At 44.6% G+C, this 20,674-nt stretch overlaps 2 protein-coding genes across 2 annotated transcripts in view; one reads left to right on the top strand and one right to left on the bottom strand.

Moving 5' to 3' along the window:
- Positions 1-20,674, top strand: part of PAK5 (p21 (RAC1) activated kinase 5) — a 163,430-nt gene that overhangs the window by 1,046 nt on the left and 141,710 nt on the right. The window contains exon 2 of the mRNA XM_068186069.1: positions 223-295. Within this exon, the coding sequence (XP_068042170.1) occupies positions 247-295 (49 nt within the window). The 5' untranslated portion in view covers positions 223-246. The remainder of the gene's footprint in view (positions 1-222; positions 296-20,674) is intronic.
- Positions 5,178-19,957, bottom strand: LOC137471618 (D-beta-hydroxybutyrate dehydrogenase, mitochondrial-like). Its single transcript, XM_068186079.1, has 4 exons — positions 19,609-19,957; positions 11,678-11,830; positions 8,823-8,953; positions 5,178-6,294 (listed from the first exon to the last, which is right to left on the bottom strand). Exons 1-4 carry the CDS (start codon positions 19,940-19,942, stop codon positions 5,947-5,949), a joined length of 966 nt encoding a protein of 321 aa, XP_068042180.1. The 5' UTR covers positions 19,943-19,957; the 3' UTR covers positions 5,178-5,946.

The following is a 20,674-nucleotide window of genomic DNA, read 5'->3' on the forward strand; positions in this document are numbered from 1 at the left end:
CTCCTTTCCGTCCATTTCCTTTAGTGCCGAATTCCCAAATGCCACAACCCAGTCCTCAGTGCTCCTGCCAGGCTCAGTAGTCAAGTATGGGATAACTGCAGCAACACTGCCTGTCTTGTTCCTCGCCAAGCCTGGCTCTTGAATTGTTTGCAAATTGCTTCTAGCATTAGGAAATTTCTTTTTTAAAAAATTTGTTTTTTGATGTGAAATATCTTCTGCCAGGAAAGTGGTGACACAGCTGGTTGCATGTCCAACAGCATGGAAAGGCGTTTGATGAAAGCCATGGGACTGTGTGGTGAGTCACAAGAGAAAACATTGTTTTAGCATAAAGTTTCATTATTTACCCTGCAAGGAGTGCCATTTCTACATTAATTTGGCATTAGCACTCTGTGGTGCGAATTGGCTGGATTGGTAGTGATGCACTGTCCTGCCTTGGTGTATTGCTTTCCTTTTCGGAAAACACAGCATCCAGGCCCTTCTCTTTCTCCTTGGTTGCACTAAATGGTTGATGCAGACATGGCACAGTAGAAGATGTTTCCCAGCCTGTTCTGTGTAAGACTTTTGCTTTTGCTGTTGCCACAAATAAGGAGACACATGTCTTGGCCAAAGACCCAGGGTAAATTCTTCTTTTTCACTTTGTTGAGTAGTTAAATTCCCATTAGAAAAGTTAGCACATGTATTTTTAAATTTAGTACAACATGGAAATAACTGAAGGTCCCATCTAAAACATCTGCATGCCTTTTCTCTGGAAGTTGTGGAAACACCGTAACCAGACTATAACCAGTCTGGGTACTTGGTATTTCACCCCAAAAATGAATGTGCATGTAACTGCATGTGTATATGTTTAGATTTTTATGCTTGATTTATTTTCTCATGGTGATCAGCTTTCCATGAGCTTTTTGAGAGTGATAATGAGGATTCATGATGCAAGAAGCAGCTCAGCATCATATTGGACGGTTCAAAGCAATGTGGCTTCAAGAGCAGAGGTGCTGCTCTGGTATTAGGGTATGGCAACATCTCCAAAATAAATAGGATTAAAATCCTCTTAGAGAAACTCAGAGTATTCCCGGCCTATAGAGATAAATAAAGTTCACCAGAGAAAATTATTCCAAGGTCTGAAGCCTCAAGCTGCTGGGCTCTTTTTGTCTGACAGCTCAGTCTTGGAGGAGTGGCAAGCTACTGCAGGAAGGCAAGTGGGATGGTGCTGGTAAAAACGTGACTGAGTGCCCTAAGGAAGGAAAGGTGTGAACTGCCCTGAGCTTTGAGCATGCATGCCCTGGAGCTCCCAGAGCCAAACCTGGGAGACATGGCACAGCACAAATGTGGGCACAATGTCCACGTGCTCTGGTAGGGCCCCAGGTGTGCCACTGCCTGAGTCCTCACCTGAGGGCAGTGCTGCCCAGAGCTCTGATGTGCTGTGAGTTAGGGCAGCACTAACCTGAGGCTGCTCTGTCCTGGGTGCTGTAAGCAGCTCCACTCCCTTCCCACGTGGGACATCTCTCACAGCCAGGAAGGAGCTTCTGGGACAATCCAAGAGGTTCTCCACTTCATGGTTCCCTGGATGAATGCAATCTGTGGAGCCCACAGCAGATAGGTTTTGCTCACTGTGTCTGATAATGAGATCACCACTAAATCATGTCCAAATCAATATTATTCTAAAGCACATTTATTATTGAGGAGCATATGTTTCTGCCTTGTTTTATATACTCTTAAACATTAACCTCAATTGTTCCTGCAACATACATTCTTCCCCATGATAGGTAAAGTCCCCATTAATGACATGCTCACTTTGCAGCTCCAAAATCATCTAATTACACATGAAAACGTTTCACTGCTGAACGGGTGCTTCCAAATATTTAAAATACAAAGGTTGTGAAGTTTTGTTTGGTGCTAGCAGAAGGTGCCAGGCTGAGAGCGCTACACAGTCCTGGAACATGTGGAACAATCCAGCTGCCACCCTCTGTTCCACTTGCTGTCTCTGCATTGTGCTGGGTTTTCTCTGTGGCTGCCAAAGCCCAAGGATGCTACAGCTGTCCCACAGCTTACCTCTGGGGGGAGGCTGTACACCACAAGGACTTCGGGCTGGATGGCCCTGGAGTCCTGTTGACATCTGGGGGAGCTGGATTGGTGACAGCCTGACTTCAGCTGCAAGGTGTGCTTGGGGATTGCTGGCTTACTTAAGCCTTTTTACTGTAGAAGTAATTATCACTGCTATTCATCTCTCTGGATTCTGATGCTACTGCAAAAAAAATCTGCTGTGTGGTGTATTCCACCCAAAATCTCCTTATTCAGACCTGCCAGCTTGGGAGAATGACACAAATTTACACATTTGGCTAATTCTGAAGGTCATCTTGGGAGCTGTGGTGGGGGCATTGTTCCAACTGTGCCCTCTCAAGGGAGGGAAGTAGTTTCCTCCTTGAGACAGCCTTTGATTCATGCAGTAGCACAGCCTCCTCAGAACTGTGCTGGCAGGTACCACCTAGCTCCTCCTCCTGTATTTCCTGGGATCTGCTCTGTTTCTGGTTTTGATGCTGCTATATGAAGCTGTTGGTGTCACTCAGATCAATGTACAACTTACTGAACTGGTTTAGGTTTTTTCTCTCTTCTTTATACTCTTTCTATAGTTGCTTGGTCAAAACCAGCATTGATTCTTTCTACCAATTAATATGCACTCTTAGTAATAGGCTTTTTCATCAAGGAGAAAATCCATGAAATAACTGTTAGGTCCCTGATACTGTGTCCTTGGAGAAGAGACTTGGGAGGAAATCTGAGTCTCTTTTGGTGTGGTTGTTTTCAAGGGAAAAAAAAAATCCCAAATTGTCAGCAAGGCTTAGAAAGACAAATAGTGACAAAAACTAAAGTGTTTTGCCAAGAAGTTCTCTGCTGAATGCAGCTCAGGTGAATGCTACATAGAAAAACAGTCTCAGGAAAGTATCTGCAGCACGTTAGCTGGGTTTTGGGAGAGGGTTGTTTCAGGTATAAGAGTAATGTCAATAGAGGTTTGGTTGTGGGGTTTGGGGGGGGTTTGTTTGGTTTTTTTCTTTTATCTTTGTCACCTAATTTTTTCCTAAAACTGTTTCTTTTTTGGATGTTGTAAATACAGACTTATTGTATGCCCCTGCACTTCAACTTGACTTGAGGTAAAGGTGATTTCAGAGCTACTGAGAGAGAGGGAGGCACTCCTCAGCCAGGGATGTGGTAAAGTAAAAAGGGATGGTGGGGCAGTCCAGCAAATCTGCAGCATGTGCTTCCCAGGTACCATATGGGCCAGGATGAGGGCTGGGATCCCTAGAGTCAGGGGAGCTTTCCAGTGCCAACGAGCAGGGCAGGAGTTCACTGAAGAGCTGACAGCTCTAGGAGTCCTCAGAGTTCATCACTGACTTGGTTAGCAAGGTTTGTTCAGTAAAACTTTCAGTTACTGATCCTGCAGCTTCTGTACCCTATGGCACTTGTGGAGGAGGGAATGCTGCACCCCTTCCATCACCATTTCCTATGAGGGTACTCAGCCCAGGGATTCTGAAATTACTTCTGCTACTTTTTTCATGTTTACTTGTCTAACTCTGTGGCTTGGAACACATAGAACTCAGTGGGAGGATTCCAGCTGACTTCAGTGGGATGTTCTGTTAATAACAAACTCTGACTGTCTTTATTAGTTCTTTATCTGCAGATCATAATGTTAAAAAAGCTGAGGGGAAGGAATAAAGATGATAATTTTGTAGCTGGTTTTCAGTTAGCTTCCAGGCCGATGGTTAGATGGCAATGAAAATACAAACTGCCTTATTTGTCCCATCAGCTCTCACCCTGTCACGGCATCCTGTTTAAAATCCTGTGCACTGCAAGTTCTCACTTTTCAAGGTGAAGGAATAACTGTTCTGGAGTCTTTCTCATCTAATGTTACATAAGGCTACTGAAATATTGATCACATGCTTCACCCCATACCCAGCAAATAAAGAACTTCCAGTTGGAGGTTACTGTGTGTCTGTGAGGCAGATCTGATGGTGATGGCTCTCAGCAACTTAGTGCAGTAACTCTTAGAAATGCAAAAAGAAGGGAGACAGTGTAATGGGGTAGAGATCAGCACTTGTACCCTGGGCCTCATGGAGAAACATCTGGGCTTCAAAGCTGCTTGTGGAGTCCAGTGCAGCTTACTGTGAGGAAGGGCAATCTGCACAAAGAACAGCTAAGGGCATGAAAGCAGTGCTTCCAAAGCAATGCAGGGCTGCTGAAATCCCTGAGGTCAAGCAGGGGGAACTCCTATACAAGAAATTGATTGGTTCAGTTGGAATAAGCCTCATTCCTGTTCCCTTGCTTGGCCTTGCTCAGTTGTGGTTAAATGAGGAGAGGGATGATAATCATCTGATTATCCTGCTATTGACAGTCTGTGGAACAGTTGGGAGCCCAAGCTTGTCCTCTTGCCAATGCCAGCTCCAGGGATGGGTTCAGCATTTGGAAAGAGAAATAACATGTTCCACAATCTCTGACAGGTGCAGTGGCTGTTCCACTGCTGAGTGTACCAGGAGAGAGCCTGGAATTGTCACTCTGTGGGCTCATCTCGCCTGTCCTCTGATTCATACTGCCCAAATTACCTACCAGGTGAGAGCATAAATTTTCTCAGCAATTAATTAAATATGTTAGGAAAGACTTCCCAGGTACAGGGTGCAATTTCTGCTTCAGATGAAAAAGTTAACTGTGTCAACTTAAAGCAGTCTTTGATGTGTTAAGGGAGATCTGGTATGGGGGAAGCTAATGCTGCTTAGTGCTGCTGCCCTGTATCTATCACTGCCACCACAGTTTATCCCAGCTCTTCTGGGATCTTTTGGTCCCAGAGTTCTTGGATTTTGTGCCAGACCATAACCAAGTCAAATTTAAAACTGTATGTGTAAACCAGCAATCTTTTCCACAACAATTAGTAAGAGAGTTTTAATGGAGCTGCCATGATGAATTACTCTCATAGAGAAATATTAGTTTCCCTTTCCTGTTAGTAGGTATTCTTTTCTTCAGTCCTTATTTCTTAAAATAGCAGCCAAACCTGAATATGTTCTTTCTCAGCTCCAAGTATACTGATATGTCTTATGTCTCCTTGGTGTTTACCTCTCTCACTACACTTCAGGTCAACACATTGATTAATCTAGACATTGGATAAAAGACAGAGTTTATTTAGGATTAAATACTCATTTATAAATGGAATATATAACTTGTTTTCCAAAGTCTGTGATGTATTGGCTTTGTTATGGATTTACCCTGAACACCTGAAAGAGGACTGAACTGTGGTTAGCCAAGACAACGTTTTCATATTACAATTTTATTATTCATAGAATCATAGAATGGTTTGAGTTGGAAAGGACCTTAGAGATCAGCAAATTCCAGCCCCCTGTTGAGGGCAGGAACACCTTTCACTAAATCAGGTTGCTTAGAGCTTCAAAACTTCCTAACTTGCTATAGCCATTTAACTCCATTCAAAGTATTTTGAGATCCAATGCTCATTTCTGTGACTTTTCCATTAACCTCTTCCTATCACCTCTGAATAAATGGCTACTCAGGTTTCTACATGTAAGGGCTTTTTGTCTCTGCTGTAATGACTTCAGGTTTACAGCTGCCCTGTAGGACATGCTCCATTTTGTCTGCATCATGTCTGTAACACAATAACCTGCTATTGCTTTAGATAAAGATGTATTACATTTTCCAGGCAATAACGAAAGTGGCTTAAGTGGATGGGGTTTTTCCACAGGGGAGAGATAAAGTTACTTAAACAAATTATTTAATTTTACACAGGGTCCTGTATGTTTTTCCCTAGCAACCAGTGACAGTTCTGACTAGGGAGACTCCCCAAAGTTTGTACTGGTTAATTGATGTCACCATACTGACACACGGGGGCATTAAATTCAGCTCTGACTTTCACATTTTATAAACTGCCTCACCTGAGTCAGTGAATAGCACCACTGTAGGCTAAGCAAGTTTTACTTTGCTCAGAGCATAAGACAGAACAGAATCCATCACAACAGTTGGGAACAAAGCACACACAAACACCAGGGCCTTCTCCTTCAGCTTTGCCACCATGTAACGTGCCTTGGGTGAAGGAGATGTTAGAGCATCCACCATAGCATCTACGACCTCATTGCCATTAGTACTTCCCTCACTGAGGATGCTGTTGAAAAAGTTTGCCCGCTCTTGAACGTACTCCTTGTTGTAGACAGCCTTTTCCTCTTCACTCAGTTCACTCCAGATCTCTTCGGCACTGAGCGGTGGCTGAATTTTTGTAGAGCGTGCGTAATTTCCTGGCTGGATAATACAGACCTGCAAGCGAGATATAAAACTTATCAAGGTGCAATCAGTAGTTGTGAACTCAATTAAATACTATAGTCAGTAACACAGACCAAAAGCTCTCTATAGACAGCCAGAAAATGCTGCTTTGTTGAAATTTTAATGCTGGAAACTTGACTGAAATCACATATATTCCTGTGAAATATTTAAGATTGCAGAGGTGCTTTATTCTGACTTCCTCATTTCCCTCTGATGTTAATGTTCTTGTTTTGACTACTCAGCACACTCTCACAGAATGCAATAGAGCATCTTTGATTGCTGTACAATGCTTAACAGTGTAAATGTTTTGACAAAACTGAGACAAACCATTTCAGTATGACTTTGATGTCTCCAAAGTGGAATACTTTGGATTTTTCACTCAGTGGAGAACCTTGCATTTGGTAATTTTGGACCCAATTTGGGACAAATGGAGGTACCAAAGAAAATTATCAGGTCCTGGGGAAAGAACTGCTGTTTTCTCCAAGTAGGTGTAATTAAAACTAAACTAGGTCTTGTCAATAAAGAACAGGGGGACCAAAGGGTCCTGCTCTGCCTTCCACTGAAGCCATCAGCAGATTTCTGTAGATTTGTGCACATAGATTTAAATGAAAGCACACAAGTCCTTTGCTGCTCCATGTTTTGTGTGTTCCTGCTGTTCTGCTCCCTTCTGAGTATTCCAGGGAGTTTTGGAGCAGGCTGAGCACTCACAGCACACTCACATATGCTGCTCTTCAGTTAGCAGCAGCCTTGTTCAAACTATTTGTAGATAAGCAACATTAAAAGCTCCGTGGCATTTAACTGACCTGATTTCTAAAAACTGCAACACAAGGTGAGGGAAACCCATGCTGAGCTGTGTCAGAGACTTGGGGATCTGACAGGCATTCTCTGGGAAGTCTGTGATGATATAAAACCCTGATGCCTTCACTCAGCCACCCAGCCCACCTGTGTCAGTCCCTGCCTGCTGGCCTGCATGGTGACGGATTCGCTGCTCTCAGGAGGACTGGGGTGCAGGTCCTATGCACAGGGAGAAGGAAGGGATGCAGACCAATTCCAGCAGAGGGATGGTGTGCACAGCTGAAACAGCTTCACGCTGCCTCAAGCAGGTTTGTTACATGGCATCCTCAGGAGCCCTCCCTTCTGGTGCTATTGAAAAAAAGTGTTTGGTATCAACCAAACAGTAAACTTCCCACATTTATTGTTAACAAAGAGGGTTTGTAAGCTTCCTTTTTTTGGAGTTGGCTTGGAGAGAAGGAGAGATGGCTTGGTTTTTGCCCTTCCCACATTTTCTGTAGCCTTTCTACTGGAAGACACACACTTTGTTTCCTGTAGGCTGTTAGCCTGCCTGGCCAGAGTTCAGTGGGACAGAGCCATAGCTCCATCTGCTCCTTGCCACCTCTGGGCAGCTTTCTCCTGAAAGGACAGACAGGACAACAGAGCAGTGCAAGGGAGCACAGCAAAAAGGGACCGTGTATTTTGTAGGCTCTCCACAGGGCAGGTTCTCAGGCAAATGCCAGCCAGCATCTTGCATACAGTGAGAAACAGAAAAATACCTCTCAAAGATACTCCAGAAATGTTTGCAGCCTGGCTCACTCAGCTATGTGCTGGGACTACTGCAGAGGTGGAACAGGAAAAATCCCTAAACAACCAGAGTAGCTAACCTGTTAAACTAAGCCCTTCCATGCATTTGAGATTATCCTCAGCTAATCAGCAGAAATCCTCATCATGCTGTGTGGTATTAGGATGTGTAAAGTCACTTGTATTTTACAGCCCCTCATATTTATCTGACAGGGGTGGCTAATAGATGCATAGCTGTAATATTTTCCAACACAAAGCTTTGAACAATGCTGTAAGTCTGTGAACATAAACAGTACACCAATGCAAACCTGACAGGTAAGACTTTGAGTGTTTGAGAAAAGTGTTTCAGCAGTAGAGTGACTCCAAAGAAAAAGCCCAGTGAAGCTACTTAGGGATCTAAGCTTCAGGTTTGACTATTAGAGTTGCTTAGGGCACTAAGAGCACTCTTAGAGCCTCTTAGGTTAAGAGAATAAAAACATAACTACTCTGCACAATGCTGCCTCTTGCAGTGCGGCTGTTCTCACAAAAAGCAAGGAGCTGCTGTTGTAAGAGAAGAGAAATAACCCCTCAGGCAAATGACAGGCCTCCTTCTAGCTGCACAGCACTCGGTGTCTGGGCTCTTTGCAGCCACCCAGGGAACATTTGGGTTCCTCACAGCTGATGGGAGCTCAGGCAGGCCTGTGTCAGGCCTTCTCCACTGCAGAGGATGTGGAAGTTACAGTGCTAACACACAGACTGTTACCCAGTAGCTTCTCAGAACCAAAACATCCCCCAGGACTGCTATTCCCAGTGATTTTCAGCTGACTGATTAGCCACAGAGAAACCACCTCTTTCCAAAAGGAAGCTGCACCCATGAATGCATTTCTGAGCTTTTATCTTTCTTACTTTGTTTCACATAACTCATTACATCACTTACCTGGTTTCCAGGTTCTTGTTCCATCACTTACCTGGACACCAAACTTCTTCATTTCCAGTCTTAAAGCATCACAAAATTTTTCAATAGCTGCCTTGGTCATAGAATAAATGCCATTTCCCAGAGTAAAATAGGCAATGATGCTGGACATGAAAACAATACGTCCTGGAAAGAAAACAGTGCAAATAACATAACTTCACTCTCAGTCTTTAGCATGGAATTGATTTGCCTCAATCTTGAGCTGCTAAGAATGTGGTGTTTAGCAGAAGACTGTTTTACTGCCCACTGTGCCAAAACTAGGCAGTGTCAGTGTGCAGCCTCAGCACAGGCACTCAGCTCTGCTGAGCAGAAAACTTCACACAAAAATCTTCACCTAGTGAAAGATGTTGGACTCGACAAAGTGTAACACATTCCCAGTGTGCTGCTTATTCCTTTTGAGCCTGAGATAGGATGAAAAATATGGAAACAAAGCAGTGCCCTAAAGACTGAAAAATAGTAGTAAGAAACTGTGCTGATAAGAGGATAAGGACTGCAGAGGAGAGGGGAGGTGATTTTCCCTGACATGGGTTACATGGTTACTAATATCAGTTTTTTCTGTGCTAATAATGTCTCTGCACTGAGACCAGGTTCTGTAACTGTGTATATAAAGTCCAAGCCAGACTGTACAGTGATAAGCTTCACCAAGGAAATGTGACTTGCCAAATGTGTGCAGGTTTCTAATACCTCACAATGATTTCCCTGATCTGTGCTGCTTTCCCTCCTTTCTAACTCCTGCTGAGTGCAGGCATGCCTTAAATAGCAGAGATTCCTCATATGAGGCACTGGACTGTGGTTCATTTCCACAGTTTCCTTGTAAACTTCTGTCACATAGTCCTACCATGGGGTAAGGAATGTCTGAGTGTGGATATAGAAATAGCAGAGCTGAGGGAGAAGATGGTCTTGTCACTTGACAATACAGAGAATGCAGCTGCACTTCTGTTGCTGCCACAGATGCAAATAACATCTGGGCCCCAGATCTCACCAAATGGAGTAGGGTTGGGGGATATCAAAAGGTATCATGGGAATGCAGTGAAATCTGTCATTCTGAATTAGGTTCCCTGCCTTCCTATACAGTATCCCAAATAAATCTTATCTAGAGTAAGAGGAAAATAACTACCAGCTTGCTGATCAAGATGCCCTATCAGCTGGCCTGACCAGCTGGAAAAGATATGGGGAAATGTTGCTCGTCTCAGGGAGGAGCATGTTTAAGTCCTAGGCTGGAGGGCATTACCTCCCTTTACAAGTATTAATAATTTTGAAGTGTTTCTTGGAATAGATGCACATCCATGGCAGTAAGCAATGGGTAGGATGACCTCTGTCTCCTTTGCCCAGTAGCTGAGTGGTCTGGGGCTCACACCCAGGATGTAGGACACCTCATTTAACTTTAAAGTGCCTAAGGGAATTGAAATTCAGCTTCCCCAGGAAAATTCTCCAATGTCTGTAATTCCAGCTTTTCATTTGGAGAGGTCACTTGCTGCCCCCAAACACATAAGCTTTAGCTGTCCTGGTTGTTCCTGCAAGGAAGGCGACAGCTAATCTAGGATTCTTCCTGGGATTCTTCCTAGAGTGCCTTGGCCTCCTCTCCTACATGGATGGTACTTGGAAATAGAGTGCAGGAGTTAATCAAGGAAACACTGACAGCCCTGGGAGAGATACAAAATGTTCCTTTGAAATAAGGTGTGTGTGCAGCCATCCAGACCCAAACCTTCTAAAGGTTTATGCATGTGCTTAATATTGCACACACTGTTAGTCCCTTTTGCTTCAAAGTAACCCTGTGCAATTCATGGGGTCAGGGAAATGCCTCTGGTGGATCAGCATCACAGTTTCAGCAGTAAGTAGGACATGACAGGGAAAAGAGATGTCTCCCTGTGCAATGGCCACATAACACACTCACTGGGTACACACAATAGCACATTCTTCTACAAAAACACATCCAGCTCGCAGTATTTAAAGGTTTCTTTCTTCTTGTGTCAGAATATCATCTACCAAAGGCAGCCAAGCAGAAAGAAACAGAATAGCCCAAAAAAGGGATGCTTTTATCTTACCAAGTTTGTGTAGCAGTGACACCTAGGGTTTCCAGGTGAAACCTACCCCTTCCTGTGGTTGATGCTGCACACAGAGCACAAATCCTCACTCTAAAGAGCCTACAGCCAGAACAGACAAGGAAGAGGGGATCTTCCTCCCCAAACACGGATGGAGACAGGTAGGGAACAAACTGCAAAGCACCCAAGACATGCTGCCATGCTGCAGAGGGCTATTAAACATTTACTTCTCAGAAGGAAAGAAAACCCACACGTAGGGAGGTTCATGCAAGTACATTTATCCCACTGGATACCCATGCACCTCTACATACTTGAAGCTTCCTGCCCAAGGTCACAGAGGCTCCACAGAGCTGGAACTGGAAGGTGGATGTCTCTAGTTCACCTCAGTAGGCTCATTCCTCCTCTCCTAATTGCCAAACAATAAAATTGTAAAGCCTAAATAATAAAATTAGGCAGTTTAATGGATCTTTGTGTTTTCTGGTTGTCAGTGCTTAAAAAGGCTTGCCTGGGCTTAATGATCTATGGTAAACATTCTTTCTCTTTTTTGAGTCAAACACTGAGAGAAATCCTTATTTATAAATACTTTTTTTTTCTATGTGCTGCAAAGACAAAATCTTTAAAGATGTTTTTTTCCCTTTATGGCTTCACCCTCTTTTCAGGATCAAGTTACTCTTTCAGGCCACACAGAAGGAGGCTGTCATTTCAGTTTAATGAAAGACAATTAAAGCCTCTTTTATAGATGTTACATTACCCTGATTATAGTAAGCTAATTATTCTACAACTCTAAATAACAGTGGATTAGCATTACCCTTGTATTTCCTTAGAAGGGGAAGAAATGCCAGGGTTGTCCTGATGCTCCCAAGGAGATTCACATCTGCAAATTTTTCATATGTCTCCATAGGCAGCCACCCTGTCTCACCAAATGTTGATATTCCTGCATTGTTGACAAGGCCCCAGAAACCTATGGAAGAGAAATGACTCAGCAAGCACCTTTAACTGCAAAGCAACCACTGTTAGATAACAAAGCAACACACTGATTCCGACCCTTGAAAGGAATTGTATAGTTTTGTAACACCTTTGTCTTTTCCATTTTAAGGTGCAGGCGTGTCTTGTTTAGTGAAGGAATGCCATTGTGGCCATAATCTGGGCTAAATGGAATCACAGAATAGTTTGGGTTGGAAAAGCCCTTAAAGATCATCCAGTTCTACCCCCTCCTCCCATGGCCAGAGACACCTTTCCTTTAAGTCTCAATGCTATTTAATAATTGCTCACTTTATAGTTGTCTTAAGATATTTATGAATAACATGATCTGGGAGACTACATCTTACTGCAAATGTGGTATACCATGATATTTTAATTACTTTAATCCCACTGTGTGCTATGAGCAGCTTTGTGAAAATTATATTAAGTGGTCTAAAGGCTAAGGCATACTATTTTCAAAGTGCCTGACTAATTTAAGAGCCTAAGTCTTGCATCTTTTTCCAAGATTTGAGCTCTGATTTCCTCTGAAATCAGCCACAATCGGGTACATGGCTACAACATTGGGTAAAGTAATCAAGCAGGGTCAGGAGCTACAGTATTTTTAAAATTTTGTACTTTTGAACAACTTTTTTGTCCATGTAATGACAGGTTTTGGTGCTAAGGAGAAAGATGTCAGTGTTACAAGCAGAAAGGTGTTGGCAGTGCCGCTTGCTGTGCCCAAGCTCAGTGACAGGAAGCTGAAGCCCTTTGGCCCAAAGGCACAGCAGGTCTCCTGTGAGCCCAGCACTCACAGTGCTAACAAGCTCAGCTGTGGAATTCTGTGTTGGAGCAGGGAGCACTCACAGGTTGCAGCTCACACGCTGCCCAAATGCTGATGAAGCCGTGCTGGCTTGTGCCTGCCTGCACGGTCCCTAACTGTGGATGGCCAGCAAAGCAGGGAGTGACACAGTGCTTTTGGAAACATATCTGTTCCCGTCCTCAGTCCTCAATGACAGCATCTCAAGGGTGACAGCAGCATAACTGAGGAGTACCAGGGCAGCCTGACTGGCACTGAAACAGCTGAATTTGCAGCTTCTGCCAGCCTTGACAATTTTGCTCATGCATTTCTTTTAAGGAATCCTTGTAGGTGTCCAAGGCAAATAATTATTTTGTCATGCCTTCTACAGGACCTCCGAGCCTGGGTTTCTTGAGAGGCAGAGCAGGTTTTAGTGCCTCTCTTCCCCTGGACACATGAGTTTGGGGCAGGGGTGATGCTGACCCAGCTGTAGCTTCCTGTACCGGTGGCAGCAGAGTTATTCTCAGGAGACTTTTGATCACCTTAGTCAAGGCACTGCAGAAACCTTTGGCCTGAATCCTTTTCTTTCTGATCTCTCTGATGAAATTACTGCAATAATTTCATGGTATCTTGAAATACCCATTTCTCATGGGTCCTTTCAGAGCCCTGCCAAGAAGTGCCAATATCAGATTTCATTCAGAACAGTAGTTAGAGATGAAACAGAGAATTTTTTGAATTAGTTTGTAAAGCAGACCTCTGTAAGCTTTTATAACATATATACACACTACTTGCTTTACCTAATGAAATTGGTCTTTAAACAGAGAAAGAAACTGATTTCTTTTAGTGAATGTCTCATTTGCAGGACAAAACACTCAAAATTAGGAATTTACCATATAGAACTTGGATAACTCTATCCTACAAAGAGAATCAATCACTATTCAGCAGCCTGACAGCCAGCAATCCTTGGCACTGGACCCCTCTTACAACTTCAGTTACAGACAGACTGCTGCCCTAGTAATGCAGCAGTTTCCTCTGGATTCACTTCTTTTCCATGGCCCCAAATGTTAGCAGGCAGAGGAGAGGAAATGGACTTAAAAATTAGCCATGGAATTAGGCACCCTAGACTTCCTTCTTGCACCCGCCACTGCCCTCTTTTTCCATGTCTTCCCATCATTCTCTGGCTTTATTTCTCCATCTTAAAACGGAACCAGCCCCATGGGACTTACCTCCCCATAAAATGCTTCCAGATCAATGGCTTAGAGAGCCCTCTGTAGAAGCTAATTATCAACATTTTTGTACTTGCACATGATCCATTCTGCAGATGGGCTGAGTGACTGCACACCCCATCTGTTTCTGCTCAAAGCTGGAGGTTTCTGTACTCAGGGTTATTAAAAAAGTCACTTTGCTTCTGCCACTGATCCCTGAGCAGCATGGCAAGAACACTTGCTTCATATACACCTAATTTCATCAGGCTTTCAGAAATACAGCCATTAATCTTTAGACAATTGATTTTCTTCTTCTTTCTCTAAACTGTGAAATCCAGAATTTAGCTTGCAAGGCTTAAGTTTTCTCTCCAGCCATTTGCCTCATGTGCTTCAAAGCCTCTGGGTGCCTGCTGGTGAGGCCAGCCTGTGTATTTTGTGTATCTGGGAGCTCACAAAATAATGGCTCCTTCCTTCTGTGTGGTGGCCAAATCAAAAGCCATGAGGAGAAAAACTGGCCTGAGTTAAAGTAAAAGAGACTTGTGTTTAACTTTTAAGTTAAACACAAAAAGACACTTTGGACCCAGTCAGCTCAAAACACTTAGTTTGCCCTCAAGCAAAACATACTGTTTCTTAGAACATTTTGGCATTCCCAAATGGGAAATGTTCTGATATTTTCCAGAATGTTTCCTGCCACTTTGTTTAGTTGAATCAATTCATAAAATTCCACCCAAGTAGCAAACAGTTCATTATTCCCTTATGCTATTTTCTAAGAATATTTCCTGCTTCCTGAGAAACAACCTGCCCAGCTCTATATTCAGAGTACTTGAATCTGTTTTGGTCTTTCTTTACCGAAATGTTTGTGGTAAAAATTAATGTATAAATGTGCATTCAAAATATATTATAAATTTGCTTAGCCAAATGCAACTCAGGTAGCCTAAAAATACATATGAAAATCCTGAAGAACAAGGCACAAGAATTAAACAGCTGAAGGAGAGTGATGCTGCATTTCCTCAGTGTCCATGCAGAGCCACATTTGGAAAAAGCAGGTGATGTTTGGTGTGTTAGACTGTCAAAACAGAACTCAGTCCAAACACAGTTCATTAAGAGAGGTGTTAGACTATGCTACAGCAGGCAGGGAAAAAATAAACTGGAAAGAAGGACTGGATGTCACAGAGATTTTCAGTGATCTCTGTGTTGGGAAAATGGATCCTGACAACAAAGATTAAAAGATACAGACATGGATCTAAGAATCACATTAGGAAACCGAACTTAAGATTAGTGAGGCTTTCTGGAGAACAGTAGCTCCCATATAAGCCCAATAATTTCTACTTCACAACATGGCGACCAAAAGGCACATATCCAAAGTCCTTATTTAGGCCCAAAAGATATGTGGTATTTTTTCCAGAAACTCTTAAAATCCTCTTCCTATTAAAGTTGAAAATCAGGTTGTTTCTCTGCTGGTGGCAACACTCAGATAATACCTGAATTCTACCACACACTGCAAATTCCAACAGGTATTCTTAGGATCACTGATCTTTGGAGTTTCTCCTGTAAGTCTGAGCCCATATGAAAATGACAGGGTCTTTCCTGATAGATTCCAGACCAATACTAAAGGAAACTAAGTAGTGCAGGGTGGTAGCAGTGCCGCTGTGCTCTCTCTGAAGCCCCCTGGCTTCGCCTGTCCGGCAGAGGCACAGTCAGCAGTGAGGAACACTCCCCTGTGTCTCGTGGCAGATTCGGGGAGCGGCTAAGACAGAGCGCTTCGCTGTCTGCCTTGTATGGAGGAGAGGCAGCGTCCGAGAAGGTAATGAGGGAGTCGACTCACGGCCGGGGAAGTCTCAGGTTTATTGTAAGCTCCGAGGAGCTCTGAGTTCCATGTTCCTGCAGCCGAAAGTGAGTCACATGGCTTTCGTAATCACCTTAAGTACCAGGGCGGAGACAAGGGGGAAGGACGCTCACCACCCAATGGGGGAGTTCGGGGAGTGGAAGGCAGCAGGACAGACAGACATACAAACCAATGGGGGAAGGTTAAGGGAGGGACCCCTGGCCTTTGTCCAGTCACTCGATGCCCAAGGTGGAAAAATTTGGGAGGGTGGGATTAGGAGCTGCGTGATGGACAAGACACCATGGAGGGGTAGCATTGGAGGAGGGGTGGGAGAGCTCAGGGTGGAAAATGGGGGGTAAAGGGGTTAACCATTACAGAACTGTTACAAAGATATAAAAACACAATACAACAGTAGCAGGCCAGATGAGATTCCTGAGTTATATTTACATCCATTCATGAGTCACCATCCTTTGCTTGAAATTATGCTGAAATTCTCTTCACTGTAAGGATAATCTATTCCTATAGGGAGTCTGGACTAAAATATTGTACTATGTGTGAATTCCATTAATACAAAATCATAATTAAGTGTAAGAGAGTACTTAATAACCTTTGAGTAGGAAGTGGGACTAAAACTAATATCCCTCTGTTCCAGCTAGCTAATGTCACCCACTCATAGCAGGCAAGAAAAGGAAGAGAAATTCTGATTTGAAACAGAAGAAAATCAGAAAAATTCTGAGGTTTGCTGTACAGCCTAACAGAATTGTAAATCACCATGCTCTGAAGTCCCAGTCTATTTCTTATTGGCTTTGGATTTCTACTCTTATATAACAGAGAGAGAGAAGATCATGAGGAACTTGGGCTAGTTATGGTTACAGCATATAGGAGGTGTAGGGAGAACTGTATTTTATTCCGGATACTCCTGATTTTATTCTGATATTCTACACATTTTTGTGTACATTTTATACTGAATAGACTAGTTAAATTAGAAAGTCTCTTTTATTCTTTTGTAAGCCAACTTATCCAGGGCCCAGGAAACAGGCAGATGAAGGTGATTTAAAAGAAAGTATATCTGTCAAAAAGCCCTACTTGTCTGAGATGCATAGTCCATGGCAAGGATGATACTGTAATCATAAAGAATATTTAATCTTTACCAGGATTTACTCTGAACTACCTAAACACAGGCATGCAAAAAACAATCATCATTTAACTGCTTTCTCTTCATTTTGGTCCAGCTTCTGAAGTTTCATTCAGAGTCCATGGCCTTTGCACTCTTACCATTAGGTCTGGGATCATTGAAATTACTATTTCTGGAATGATACAGGAATGTTTTGGTGATCAGAATTTAGAAGTCCAGCACCAATATGATGTACTTAAAATCTTTCATACCTGTGTGAAACTGATTATAGTTAAAACGGCAAAAAAAAAGGAGGGAACAATCCCTAAGCGATACCTAGTGGTTCTCAGGGACAGGTTCCTCTTCCCAGTTTCTGTGAGGAACTGTTGAACAGAATTCTTCTGTTCTGAGGGAGGGGGAAGGAGAAAGAGAGAAAACTGTCCCTCAGTACTTACAAGCTCAGAACACTGACAGCAGCTACTTAAAAGGTGCATGTTTTCACAGCTTTTAAACAACATAATACATGATCTACTGTAACCTTCAGCACAATCCACTGGATTCCTACATCACTTTGAGCTGTTTGTGCAAAAATCAAAAGCAGACTTTTTATCTGTCCAATGCTTATTTCCAACAGTCTACTGGACTCACCACCAACTCTTTGCTCTCCTCATTACAAATGTCTGAGCTGCATTTGATTTCCACTTTGGTCAGGACTCTGCTGTAGGCCCTGGATGTTGCTGTCCATGATCCACCACGGAAAATGTCCTAAAGTTTCACCACTGAGGGTTGTTTAACTGGTGGGACACTGAGGCACATGCTTTGGGTAGCAGGTAACATGTTCTGTGTAGTCACATACTTTTCTTACCTTCTAGGTTCTTTCAGAACATACGTGCAATTACAAATGGTTCAGAATTATCTTTCCTAATGAAAAAGAATTTAATTAAACACAATCTTTGACCCAAATATAAAAAAATTACAATCCCTATATTTAACAAATAAATTGGTTAATATGAGAGCTAACCTCCTGTTTCATCATGAAACTGAGACTGTTTCTGTAAAGGTAAAATACCAAAGAAAATAACATATCTATTTTCAGAGGTGCCAAGAGCGAACCCTCCTGAAGTATTTTGCTTACAGTCTGCATGAGCATTGCCACAGTTTCCTTACAATTGAGATAAAAATATTTGTGCTCCTCTATTTTTTAAATTATGAAGAAGACTTGTAATCTTAGTCCATTAACAGCAGACATTAAAATAACTCCTTTGCTTCTTCTTATTAAATAAAAAGAAGAATACTTGATAAACGTGCATTTCCCCATGTGACCTATGTGCTACTTGGATCTATAAAATTATTTTTTCTTTGCTGCCTTTGCAGAACACCCTCAAAATTCTGCAGCAGCAGAGCTGCTGGAAAAAGGTTTCATAAAATGTGTGTGCTTGCCCAGGCCAGTGTGGCTGGTGTGAGGGCCCAAGTGCCAGCCTAGGAGCAGCACTGTGCGCGCGCTGTGTGTCTGCTGCATTCCTCACCAGCCGTGCTGAGAGTCTGGACGGGCCTGCAATTGCTCTGAAGGCACATGCACAGTCTGTAAGCAGTAAGGACAACCCACGAGTTAATGCTGACTCTGGACTCCAGGGTCTACATGGCAGCACGAGCACGACCACTGCAGGACAGCATAAGCTGTTGGAATTGCAGGATAAATTATGTGAAACCCAGAGTTCCAAGCGACCTGGTCCCCAGGGAGCCTTTAAAGGCTTTTGGGAGACACTTGTGTTTATCTGTAGGTTGAGGAAAGGCCTGACAGGGGAAGGCTCTGCCTTTTAATAAGATAAAGTCAAGATCAACCATAAATACATGTGCTTAATGAGCAATGTCTAGGCTTTTTCTTCCTTCACTTCTCATTCCATCCCCTTCCCAATGAGATAATGAGCTAAGCAGGCAGAGACCTTGCATTTCCTTATCTCTCTGTGTGCCCCATTCTCCACTTTTATTCCCTGTACGAGCAGGAAGTGTTTCTCTGTGATTTGGAGGGAATTTCACTTCTGAGCCTGAGGAAATCTGCTCTGCACCAAGTGTATCCCAGAATTACACTGGATAATTCCCACCCTACAGTCCCAGTGGGAAAGGAGATAACTGTGGCCCCATCACCTGTGCTGTGTCACGCGTGCTCAAGGGATAACCCAGGATTTAGGTTGTCTGCAATTATTCTGGAGCTAAGTCTATCCATTCCCCTGGGTGCACACTCCCTGTAGGGTGTGTAATTGACACGTTTCCCTTTCGGTAACCTTTCCAGGGACTAGCTTGACAAACCTCAAGTGGTTCCAAGAAGCAGCTGCTTTGGTAGGCACAGCAGCTGCTCTTGCTGCATTTCTTGTTCTGTTTCCTCTTTCACAAGTCATGCCCAGAAAGGCATCAGTCCCATCCCTCCAATGCCTGCACAGTTGTTCTGCGCTTTCTTTGCCGTTTGTGTTTTTGGGTCCCTGCAGAGGGGCTCCAGGGACGCCCTACTCGGGGAGTTCCTCTCCCGGTGGAAAGGTGAAGCTCCCCGGTGGCACACTGGGCAGCGCACCCGCTTTACACCGTCGGCACCTTCGGACAAGCCCCAGTCCGTGTACGCACCAAGGGATTTTTAATAAAATCCTGCCGTCCTTACCAATAGCGGTAAGCGCACCTAGCCCATCAGTGACGGTGCTCGCTACCCTCACGCTGTGACAGTCCAGCTGACCCTCTCAAGCAGCTGCCCGCCGGCAGTCCCGGGCGAACCGAGCCGCCCTCTTGGCGACACCGTGTCCGCCGGTGCCTGAGCTGCCGCTCCCCCGCCCGCGGCCGCCCCGCCGCTCACCTCGCTCGGGCAGGTGGCTGAGCACCAGCTCCTTGGCGGCGCGCACGTCGCGGGCGCGGGTCACATCGAGCCGCAGGACGCGCAGGCGGCCGGCGCTGCCCGCTTCCCGCTGCAGCCGCCGCGCCCCGTCCCCGCCGGGGCACAGGCAACCGGCGAACACGGTGAAGCCGAGGCGGTGGAGGCGGAGCGCCAGCAGGTGCCCGAAGCCGCTGTCACAGCCCGTGATGAGCACGGCCCGCCCGGCCGGCTCCAGCCGCGCCGCCCCGCGCCGGCACAGCCGCGCCAGCAGGAGAAGAAGCAGGAGCAGGAGCAGGAGTGGGGCCGCTGCCCACATCCCGCCCGCGCCGCCACGGCCCCGCTGTCTGGCAGCGAGGGAGGAACGCAAACCCGCGGGCAGCGCCCTCCCCGCCCGGCATCCCCTCCCCAGAGCAGCGGCCGCCCGCAGGCACCGCCCCGCCCCGTGGCGCACGGGGAGCCGGGGATCGCGCTCCAGCCCCTCCAGCCCCTCCGGGCGGCGGCCTGCTGGGGAAACCCGGGCCTTGGAAGGGGTTTCTCCTCACCGGGGTCTCCCCCCAGTTTTAGTTCCCAAAAGAAAGCGCGGGCTGGAAGCATCATGCCGTGGTCAGCTGGAGCTGCGCCGGCGACAGGGAGCTGGGTTATGCCGAGATCCAGCGGTATGGACAGTTCAGCTTCCCTGTTCAGCTGAGTTTACACCGTCCCGCCACTACAGACTGGCCGCAGGGCACACATGAAAGCAGCCATGAGTGTTTCTAGATCGGTCAAGTGGGGATTTCTAAAACAGCTGTATTATTATGTTATAGTTGCTCTATCTTATGTTATATATTATGTGAAAGTATTAAATTGATTTGGGTTTTTTATGACTCAGGTCTACGACTGTTGTTATCTCAAGGGTGCCTACATTAGCCCATGGTGAAAGAAAATGTCTGTTTCTTGTAGGCTAAAGTGACAGTTATACATTGGTGAAAAAAAGATCCCTGAGTGCTACAATTACAAGAGAAATGTGATTAGACAGTGTTTTCTCTGCCCTTTCTTTTATCTGAGCAAC

Source organism: Anomalospiza imberbis, chromosome 3 (genome assembly GCF_031753505.1).
Source record: "Anomalospiza imberbis isolate Cuckoo-Finch-1a 21T00152 chromosome 3, ASM3175350v1, whole genome shotgun sequence".
NCBI lineage: Eukaryota > Metazoa > Chordata > Aves > Passeriformes > Viduidae > Anomalospiza > Anomalospiza imberbis.